The sequence below is a fragment of the Phaseolus vulgaris genome, chromosome 9 (genome assembly GCF_051622355.1).
Source record: "Phaseolus vulgaris cultivar YP4 chromosome 9, ASM5162235v1, whole genome shotgun sequence".
Classification (NCBI taxonomy): domain Eukaryota; kingdom Viridiplantae; phylum Streptophyta; class Magnoliopsida; order Fabales; family Fabaceae; genus Phaseolus; species Phaseolus vulgaris.
The window spans coordinates 20,150,378-20,161,033 of record NC_143506.1 but is presented as its reverse complement, the minus strand read 5'-3'; the positions used below and the strand labels follow the sequence as shown (position 1 = coordinate 20,161,033).

The 10,656-nt window shown below is 34.7% G+C and overlaps 2 protein-coding genes across 10 annotated transcripts; both read left to right on the top strand.

The window, feature by feature from the left end:
* Positions 1-383: 383 nt before the first annotated feature.
* Positions 384-5,096, top strand: LOC137823033 (DEA(D/H)-box RNA helicase family protein). The gene is made up of 7 exons (XM_068628110.2): positions 384-1,011; positions 1,153-1,347; positions 1,463-1,650; positions 2,423-2,636; positions 4,133-4,264; positions 4,371-4,546; positions 4,640-5,096. Exons 1-7 carry the CDS (start codon positions 484-486, stop codon positions 4,863-4,865), a joined length of 1,659 nt encoding a protein of 552 aa, XP_068484211.1. The 5' UTR covers positions 384-483; the 3' UTR covers positions 4,866-5,096.
* Positions 5,097-6,038: 942 nt separating this feature from the next.
* On the top strand, positions 6,039-10,419 carry FRS2 (FAR1-related sequence 2). Of its 9 annotated transcripts, none has more exons than XM_068628104.2 (9): positions 6,039-6,175; positions 6,925-9,041; positions 9,135-9,191; positions 9,274-9,327; positions 9,485-9,550; positions 9,631-9,693; positions 9,770-9,838; positions 9,924-9,998; positions 10,080-10,419. In XM_068628104.2, exons 2-9 carry the CDS (start codon positions 6,957-6,959, stop codon positions 10,152-10,154), a joined length of 2,544 nt encoding a protein of 847 aa, XP_068484205.1. In that variant the 5' UTR covers positions 6,039-6,175; positions 6,925-6,956; the 3' UTR covers positions 10,155-10,419. The 9 variants fall into 9 exon arrangements, with proteins under 9 accessions (XP_068484205.1, XP_068484210.1, XP_068484206.1 ...); XM_068628109.2 differs by having other exon boundaries at positions 6,048-6,175; positions 9,770-9,835; positions 10,084-10,419; XM_068628105.2 differs by having other exon boundaries at positions 6,048-6,175; positions 9,770-9,835.
* Positions 10,420-10,656: the final 237 nt, after the last annotated feature.

Here is a 10,656-nt window from a genome sequence, read left to right as displayed (position 1 = left end):
AGCGAGTCAATTTTGCTTATAAGAAAATGGTAGAATTAAAAAAACATGAAATTAAATTAAATCTAAACTTTAAAAATAAAAACAATTAACATCTTTAACCATATTACAAAATAAATACATTTATTTTAAAATAAATTAGAGTACATGTTAACATGATGTTATTGAGTTTTTTTATAAGACCAGTAACAATAACTTCAATTTATCTCAAAAAGATATTAATTTAATTACATTAGGTTAGATAAAGTAAGTCGAGAACACTGTTAATTTATATATTAGAATAAAATATATTTTTTAAAAATTATTATTTTATTTTATTTAAAATTGAAAAGTTGAGATGTTTGAAAATAGTGTGTTTTGTTTATAAAATTAACTTCTCTGAAGATATATTTTATAAGTATGTATAAAATATGTAAATATATTTATAAAATGGAGAAAAGAAGGTTATCTAGAGAGTGAGGAAGAAAGAGGAAGAAGAGCAGAGAAATGGTGGTTGGAAGAGTTGTTGTTCTGAATCCTCCCTCCAATCTGTTCCACAATCCTTCTTCTGCTGCCACGCTCATACCTCCACACACTCGTCTTCTCTCTTTCTCCGCTTCCGCCGCCTCCTCCTCCTCCTCCTCCTCCGCCGCCAATCGCACTCGCCACACTCCCACTACCAACAACGACTCTCCCTTCTCAGCTTTCGGAAGACTCAAGGATCAGAAACCGAAGACTGTGCTTCATAGAAGCAAGGACCGAAGACGCGAAGAAGAAGAAGAAGACGATAACGATGATGATGAGGACTACAATGAGAATCACGCAGCCCCCAGACGCAGACCTTCTCAGTCACGGTCTCGGTCAGGTGGACGAGAACGAGGAGGATGGGATATCATTCCCAGGTTTCCCTCACAAGCCAAAACCACCACTGACACCAACTTCTTCAGTCTCAAGTCATTTAAAGAAGTTGGGTGCGCTGACTACATCCTTCAATCCCTCCAAAAAATCTTCTTGACGCGCCCTTCCCATGTGCAGGTACCTATTCATTCATTCATTCATTAATTCTTACTATCACTCACTCACACTCGTATATCCTTTGTTATTACTTTGGGCTTTATGCTATTATTGACAAGTTCGAGTGCAGTGAGTCATTTGATTGTTGTATTGAATGTGTAGGCCATGGCTTTTGCTCCTGTTCTCAGCGGAAAGACTTGTGTCATAGCTGACCAAAGTGGTTCTGGAAAGACATTAGCTTATCTTGTACCAATCATTCAGCGTGTTAGACAAGAAGAACTTGAAGGACGTAGTCAATCCTCTTCACAAGCTCCTAGAGTCCTTGTACTCGCACCCACTGCGGAGTTAGCTTCTCAGGTCAAATCCTCCTTATTTTCTCATTCCCAATCTAGCTTATTATTTTGCTTCTTTCGACCCTTTGAGAGTGGTGTAACTCCATTGTCCATCTAATGCACTATTGCCTGCTTTGCAGGTCTTAGATAATTGTCGATCCTTGTCAAAATCTGGGGTTCCATTCAAATCTATGGTTGTCACGGGAGGTTTTCGACAAAGGACTCAACTGGAAAGTTTACAGCAGGGAGTTGATGTCTTAATAGCTACGCCTGGCCGTTTTTTGTACCTCATGAATGAAGGCTTCTTGCAGTTAACAAATCTAAGATGGTAAAGCTTGCTCTCTTATTGATTGAATATCTTACTACCATTACGGATTTTTACATTTATTTTCTGTTTTATCATCAAACAGGCAGTGTAACTAATTTCCACTAGTAATAAGAGTTTTTTTCACACAATGCACAACAATGAAATATGCTTGTGTAACTTGTACTAAGTTGGTTCTTGGATTGCTTGGTCTAGTTGCTGGAGACATATCTTTAGTCTTTGACTCGCGTAGTATGGCATAAGAAAATGGACATAATTTTAATTGTTGTTTAACATGTGCTACAAAATTGGTGATCAAGATTACATCGCATCAGATTTTATCTGTTGCTGTTGATTGATCTGCTGTCATTATGGCACCAATCTGTGGGAATTGATGTTGAAACTGCATATCATATCATGAATAAGGATATGGATACTACACTAGAAAGAGGAGTGAAAAGTGAGAAAGTGATTGTGTATTTGCTATTGATTTAAAGTGGGTTAGGTGGTTCAGTAATCCAAATCTACAGTAAATACATTTGTACTATCACTTCATACTTGTGTTCACTTCATAGAAGTCAAATTCCTAGGATGAATGTTACTCGATGTGGTGTGAATATGTATCCATTGGGATATCTGACTTTTAAGTTCTATTTTGATAGTGACACTTTCCTGTTAGATTGATAAAAAAGAAGTACCAGACTTCCATGCCCTTTCCTTCCTCTACGCGTCTATTTAGGATATTTTATCTATCCACACTGATTGTGAAATTTATCTTGACTACAATTTGTTTCAGTGCTGTGTTGGATGAGGTAGATATTCTCTTTGGTGATGAGGACTTTGAAGTGGCTCTTCAACGCCTGATCAGTTCTTCACCGGTTGACACACAGTATCTATTTGTGACTGCAACTTTACCAAAAAATGTTTTCACCAAATTGGTTGAAGTTTTTCCCGATTGCGAAATGATTATGGGACCTGGTATGCATCGCATAAGTTCTCGCCTTGAGGAGGTCAGGTTTCAGTTGTAACTTTCATTTCTTTCTATTTCATTTTGTTAGATAGATGACAACATTACGGAATATCAGAAGACTTATCTAAGAATATGTTAACTTAGTACGGAAAATTCAATGGACTAAGTATGAGAAACATAATTACTTCTTGTCTCCTACCTGATATTAAATTGACTTATATTTTACTTAGTAGCTATATATAATTTGGACCTTCTATTTTATTTTAGATCAATGGCTCATAATAAGTACTTAAAAGGCTATCTTGATAAAGCAGTGACTAATCATCCCATAATAGTCTCCATAACTATGAACAAGAAGATAAAAGTAGGAAGTGGAAAACAAAATTTGCATCAAGATTGGCATTTTAAATACTTAATTTGAGCAGTTAATCTAGAATAAAATAGAAGGTTCAGATTAAGAGTAACTCATTATACTTGTGCTTGGAGTAAGTAGATTCCTCTACCACACATACACGCACACTCTGGTGGGGAAAGATTCTCTGGGTTGGAGATACCTCCACAAGAAAGGATAAAGGAAGAGGATCAGTATTGTATTCAGCACCTCAATCAAGGAAAATCAAGGATATATATAGCCAATATAGGCAATGTGCTCATTTTAACAGAATTCAATTTAACTACTTTAACAAATTGCCAACTCAGCATAACAAAATCTGAAAGCAAATTATAGAACTTATTATTCCTCTCCTCTTAGTAATAAACATATTCTGAATTTATTTTCTGTTTAGCAGTCCTTTTGGGCCCACTGGTCTGGGCCTCTTCTACTTGCATGTTCACGTCATATACTTTGTACTGTGGTGCATAGCTATTAGAATTTTATTATTCATGAATTGAAAGATACCATTTGCTATAGTTGACTACCTATCAATTCATATTATGCGATGAATCTCAAATGATTTTGAATCTTACAATATATGAATGAGTCAGTGTAATTTTGTATCATGGATAGATTCACACTATCCCAGTATTTTATTTACCTTTCTTTCATGAAATTGAAAAGTCATAATAAAGCCAAAATTTTCGTTCTTCTATAATAGGAGTTTAACAAACTCAGATATAACTCAACTCTGTTATATGAGGCTTATGGTTAAGTTGTTTTATCTAATGCTAGTTTACAATTATTACCTTGAACGCTGTGTACCATTTATATGATATGCTTGAAGTTATTTTTCACTGTCTTTGAGTCTTACAATTTGATACAACTTGTGATCCGTGGTTCAAAAATTAACTTGGCTATGACTATTTGAATCTCGCGTTGGTAACACGATTGCTAGTAGCAAATTAGAAAAGTGGTATCATATACTGTATTATATATCTGAGGGTGCTGGGTTGTTTTGGTGCTATATTATATTCTAGTCTAGACAACTATAATACAAATCAATATTTGTTATGTAACTGATTTCTATGCTAGACTACCAGTATTTTGAGTCATCAGTTTCTATGTATCTTGATGTGATTATTATCTTCTCATTTGTTCAGATTCTAGTAGATTGCAGTGGAGAGGATGAACAAGAAAAAACTCCTGATACAGCATTTTTGAACAAGAAAACCGCACTTGTGCAGCTTGTGGAGGAAAGTCCTGTTCCAAGAACTATTGTGTTCTGCAACAAGGTACTTTACATTCTAACTTTTGAGACTTATCTTTTATAATTTTCGTTTTCCATGCAGCATTTGTCCTTTTATTTTGGTGTAATTCTCCATAAAATAAAAATTGCAGATTGAAACATGCAGAAAAGTTGAAAACTCATTAAAGCGATTTGATAGAAAAGGAAATCGCATGCAAGTTCTACCCTTCCATGCTGCCATGACACAAGAATCACGGCTTGCTAGCATGGCAGAGTTTACACGTTCTCCGTCACAAGGAGTCTCCCAGTTTATGGTTTGCACTGACAGGTATTTATCCGTGTTAACTCATTTTTTCTTTGCCTTTCTGACGTTTTGTTATGTAAATTTTCACTGGTAAGTGATTATGGTAACTTGTCACAGGGCTTCACGGGGAATAGACTTTGCAGGAGTGGATCATGTCATACTCTTTGACTTCCCGCGTGATCCAAGTGAATATGTACGGCGTGTTGGAAGAACGGCCAGAGGGGCGAAGGGAGTAGGAAAGGCATTTATTTTTGTGGTTGGCAAGCAAGTATCCCTTGCAAGCAAAATAATGGAAAGAAGTCGGAAGGGTCACCCACTACATGATGTGCCTTCGCCATATTAGCTGATGAAGTAGGAAGTTGAGTGAGAACCTGAAAAGGTTGCTCTCAACTCGACTGCTAGCAGCTGCTTAACCTCTCTTTTTTTATCCAAACCACCTTATTCAAAGCAACTTGGCTGATGCATAGGTGGCTTATTAGTAGCATAAGCACAAGGTGGTTTGCCACAGTTGTAGCTAAAACATGACTGTTTATTATCAAGATCTTTGAAGTATGTAATGAAAGATTTTCACCTACGCTAGTTTTTAGGTGCATTTTCACCTTTCGTAGTTTGCAAAATGTTAACATTAACTCATTTAGTTGTGAATAAAACTAGTAATACAAGAAAATTTTGACGTCACTTTGGTCTTGAATTATGGCTGGTCAATTTGGTCGTTACGAGAGTATTTTGTCCATTACTTTAGTCTTTGTTAATTTCAATACTTAACAGACCTGCTCACACGTCACCTTAAGATTCATGTAAGAGTAGATGTGGTTAATATCTACACAATTTTCTCTTCCTGAGACTAAAATGATGGCATCTGTTAAGCCAGTTTAAGCAAAATATAAGTCTCATGGTTAATATGGGACAATTTTTCTCCTTTAGCATCTAAATAGTATAAATGTAGACACATTCTGGGTGAAATTATTTTACATTTTTAACATTAATAAAGTTATACATAATATCATAAGTTGTGTAATTCTCTTATTAGAATTGGAATTTTACTTAACAATATCACTTAATTGGATTATTTGTCACCAAATTATTTATTAGGTAATTATTGAGGTAAAAATTCAAATATGATCATGTAAACAAGTTGTCTTTTTTTTTTTTTTTTATAAAGTTTTCGTGTTAGGTATCACTATCCAACTTGACATCTCAGCTAAACTGACACCTCAAGTAACAACAATCATCTGTCATTACATGAAAAAAAATAATTTGAATTTTAGTTAAGAAAAAATCAACTAAATCTATAAAGTTAATCATTTTCTTATTTTAATATTTTTCAGTTTCACTAATTAAGATAACAGTTTGTTCATTATTTTATTTTTGTTGAGTGCCAGAATCTTTTTTCAATGTGCCATCAATTTAATAATTATATATGATGTCAAAATTCCAAAATAGTGTCTTGTTATAACAGTGTTAAATAAAAAAAAAACACACACACATATATATATATATATATATATATATATAGTTTAATAACAAAAACTAAGGTTGCGTGGTTGTGTTGTGTAGCCTGCAGTGGAGTGAAGGGAGAAAGCAAAGCATCTTCTTCATTTTGTCTTTCTTCATCTTCTCAGCAATGCCGCCTTCGTCAACAACTCACTTTAGGTTTCTACTTTCTTTCAATTTCGATTTCCTTCACTTTCTCTTATTTTCATTACCATATGCTTTGACCACCGTATCTGCTTTATTATTCAATTTGAATATATGGTTTCTTCAAATTGAGATGAGTGGGTATTAGATTTTGGCTCACCCACTTCACCACTCATCCTTTCAACCCTCCACCTTACCCAATGTCGCTTATTCTTTATTAGTTTTTCAAGTAATTCGTATTATCGTATTTCTTTCTTCCCTATCAAAATGAATGAATGCAGCGGTCAGACAGTTTTTTCTAAATTTATAAAACTCGATAATGTTTGTGGGATTACTCTCTAGTGTGTTGTTTTTTTACCATGTGCATATCAACTTTGTTGAGATCTTGCTTGAGCAGGTTGACTGAACAAGACGGATTTAAAGTATTGCTAGTATATAATTTTGTCATGTATTTGTACAGTACACACACAAAATTGGGCGACATTGAACTTTTTTAAAATGTGGGGGTTGAAATTGATTTTTGGCCCTTGATATAGGAATTAAAAAGGTAATTAAGCCATTTAAATATTATTCCGTTCACTGCAGAATCTTGAAATTGTACATATTCTGAAGATTTATTTGCTTCTGTTTTCTTCATTGTGTGTTAAATATGATAATTCCAAATGTTTTTTTGTTTTTATGCCCTTATTACTTACACATTGGATTGTACTAGTATTTTGCCTTTATAAGATTCTGGTTGCTCATTTATATTCGCTCCATTTCAGATACTGTGATACAAGTTCCTTCTCCTTTTGATATGTTCTCCTCCATGGATATTGATCTTGAGGTACCTATATGTGAGCATGAGAAGCTTAATATTGGATCTAGTGGAAATGATGTTACAGATACAACATGTGATTTATGTATTGAGGAGCATAACATCAATCCTTTGTCAATGACTGCACACTGTAAGGAAGTTTTAAGTGAAAAAGCTTTCTGCTGTCAGGATCCAGTGGATTTGAATTCTAATCAAGTGGATGCTATTGATAAATTTCCCATTAAAGAACCACAAAATGGCTTGGAATTTGAATCAAAGGAGGCTGCCTATTCTTTCTACAGAGAATATGCCCGCTTAGTGGGATTTGGCATCACAATAAAAGCCAGTCGGCGCTCAAAAAAGTCTGGTAAATTTATTGATATTAAAATTGTTTGTTCTAGATTTGGAAGTAAGCGTGAGTCCGGTACAGCGGTTAATCCACGACCATGTACAAAGACAGACTGTAAGGCTGGAATGCATATGAAGAAGAAGCTTGATGGTAACTGGATTATATACAATTTTGTAAAAGAGCACAATCATGAGATCTGTCCGGATGATTTTGTCAGGGGACGTAGCAAACAAATAAGTAATGTAGCTTGTCATAAGAAGGGCATGCAATTTGCTCTAGATGAGGGAGATGTACAGTTGATCATCGAATACTTTATTTCTATGCAGTGTGAAAATCCGAACTTCTTCTATGCAATAGACCTGGATCAGGATAGACATTTGAGAACTGTATTTTGGGTTGACTCAAAAGGAAGATTTGATTATCCAAACTTTCATGATATTGTGTTGATTGACACTTTTTACCTGAAAAACAAATATAAAATTCCTTTTGTTCCTTTCGTCGGAGTGAACAATCACTTCCAGTACATTTTACTTGGATGTGCACTGGTTGGGGAAGAGTCTGTTTCCGCTTTTATGTGGTTAATGCGAGCATGGCTCAAGGCAATGAGTAACCTACCTCCCAAGGTGATTATCACAGACCAGGAGCAATTCTTGAAAGAAGCTGTTAAGGAAGTGTTTCCAGATAAATGTCACTGTTTCTGTCTATCACACGTTTTATGTAAAATAACCAAGAATTTGGATTATATCATAAATCAAAATAATAATTTCATGGAAAAATTTGACAAATGCATTCATCACTCCTGCTCAGATGAGCAATTTGAAGAGAGATGGTGGAAATTGATGAATAGAATTGAACTAAAGGATGACGAATGGGTTCAGTCATTGTATGAAGATCGTAAAAAGTGGGTGCCCACACTCATGCGGGACATTTCTTTTGCTGGATTGTCAACAATTGTAAGGTCTGAGAGTGTATCATCTTTCTTTGACAAGTATATTTGTGTTGATTCTTCCTTTAAGGAATTTATTGAACAGTATAAAGTTTTCTCTGTAGACTGTTTTGACATTGAAGCCAAAGCTGACATTGAAACAAAACAAAAGCAACCTACATTAAGATCTTTATCACCTTTTGAGAAGCAGCTATCTACAATTTATACAGATGCCATATTTAGAAAATTTCAGTTGGAAATATTGGGAATAATGTCTTGTCATCTCCAGAAAGAAACAGAAGGAAGGGAAAATCTAACATTTCTTATTGATGATTTTGAGAAGCAGAAGAAATTTATCGTTTCTTGGAAGGAAGCAGATTTGTGTGTCTGTTGTTCATGTTGTTTATTTCAATCCAAAGGTTTTCTGTGTAGACATACAATGCTTGTCCTTCAGAAGTCCGGCATAACCAGCATTCCATCCCATTATATTTTAAAACGATGGACGAAAGATGCAAAGGCCAATCAATTTTCTGGTGACATAATTACCAGGACTGCTAATCGAGTTCAACGTTTTAATGACCTTTGTAGGCGGGCAACTGTATTAAGTGAAATTGGATCTTCATCTGAAGATACTTACCGTGTTGCATCTCAGGCCATGGAAGAAGTGTATAAACACTGTGTGAACATAAAATATTCTTCTAGAAGCACTTCAGATCCCAACAAGTTGGCTCTTAATGCTTTTGATGTTGAAGATAAAAATAATGGCTGCCACAGGGCAAAACCTACTAAGAAAAGGAAATTCAATCAAAGGGTTAGTTGATGATCAACTCTTACGGTGCTGCTATAACTTGTTTTGACTTGTAGTAAGTGGTGGGCCTTCTTAAACAGATTTTGTATATTACAGGAATGCTCTGATCCAGAAAGAATCAATATCAAGATGATGGATGATTTCCGAAAGAGGGTTTGCCCATTTATTACTTAAAGCTTAGAACTCTTCTATTGCTCATACTTTGTAGGATCATCAGTGTTATCTTTATGTGCAGGAACAGAGAATTACAAGAGCGCACAACTTCAGTAATTGTTACATTTCTCAGCAGGTATGCAAACTGTGGTGCGGGATATTTCTCTGCCCACGATTGTCCATAAAGTATCTAAAGATAGTACTTTAACACTAGCAGTTTTCGTAAATGTTCATTCTCCTTTTAATTTCTATTTTATTCTTTGGGTACTTAAGATAATTTTTTGTTCTCACAGGACTTGGATTCTAGAGCTTCGACCCTTGATGCCTATTATGGGACTGAACAGAGTGTGGTTGGAGATGTATTATCTTGTCTTATCTGTACTTTTTTTTGTAGTTTGATAGTGTATAAATTAACTGCTTATACTTTTCAAAGGCGCAGTTGAACTCAGTCTCTATCATGCATGATGGCTATTATAGCGGTCAACCGGGCGTTTTAGGGCTGGTAGGGCGCATGGACTTTCTCCTAGCCTCTTTTCATGAGAGATGTTTAAGAATCTCATATTTTGTTTCAATCTCAGGGGCAATTGCATTCCATGGCAAGCCATGGTCCGCATTATGGGATGCAGCACAGTATACAAAGACCGGTAGTAAGTTATGGCTTACATTTTGAAACTATATGGCTCAAAAAATTTAATCCAACATAATTTAGCTTCTGCTGGTTTGTTTTCACAGCTTCAAGGACAACTCACTTTCAGAATGCCAACTGCACAAGGGTGTTTTGACCTTCAAGATAGTGTAGAAGCTACAGTATGCACTTAAATGATTCAGTTATATTTGCACTTTAGTTTGCAGTGCCAAGTATATTCATGAGATGTGATTTTGTTTCAGGAAGAACCTATTAGGGCTTCACAGTTCCATGGCATTACAACGAAGCAAGTAGAAGTTGATAAATCACTTTCCTGATATCTGGAAGAATACAGTTTTGTTTCCATGTTAGATTAAAGATGTAGATGTATATGTACTAAACAAAGTTGTTTTTGCTTGGGGAGTAGGCAAAAATTGCACTCTAACAAATGTGGTAAGTGGAGTGATGATAAAATAGTGTTCATAACATAGCCCAAAATAAGATCTATATTTTATATTTAAATTCTGTTGTAAAAAATATGTTTATAGACAACATATATGGATATATAATTGTTGATCAGCTTTTGAAGTAATTTTTTTTAATAATGTGAAGATTTTACTTTTGTCTACATTAAAACTATTTTTTGTTATCAACTGTTTTTTATATATGAAATAAAAATAGAAATAATCTTTTACAATATTTCGGTACTCATATTCTCTTTAACAATAGGAAAGAGTGATAATTGTGTATCAAGAATTTAATCCTTAATTTACATCTATAATAATGTTTTTGGAGGAAATTAATTTTCATTAGAATCAGAGAATCATAATAAATTTTATA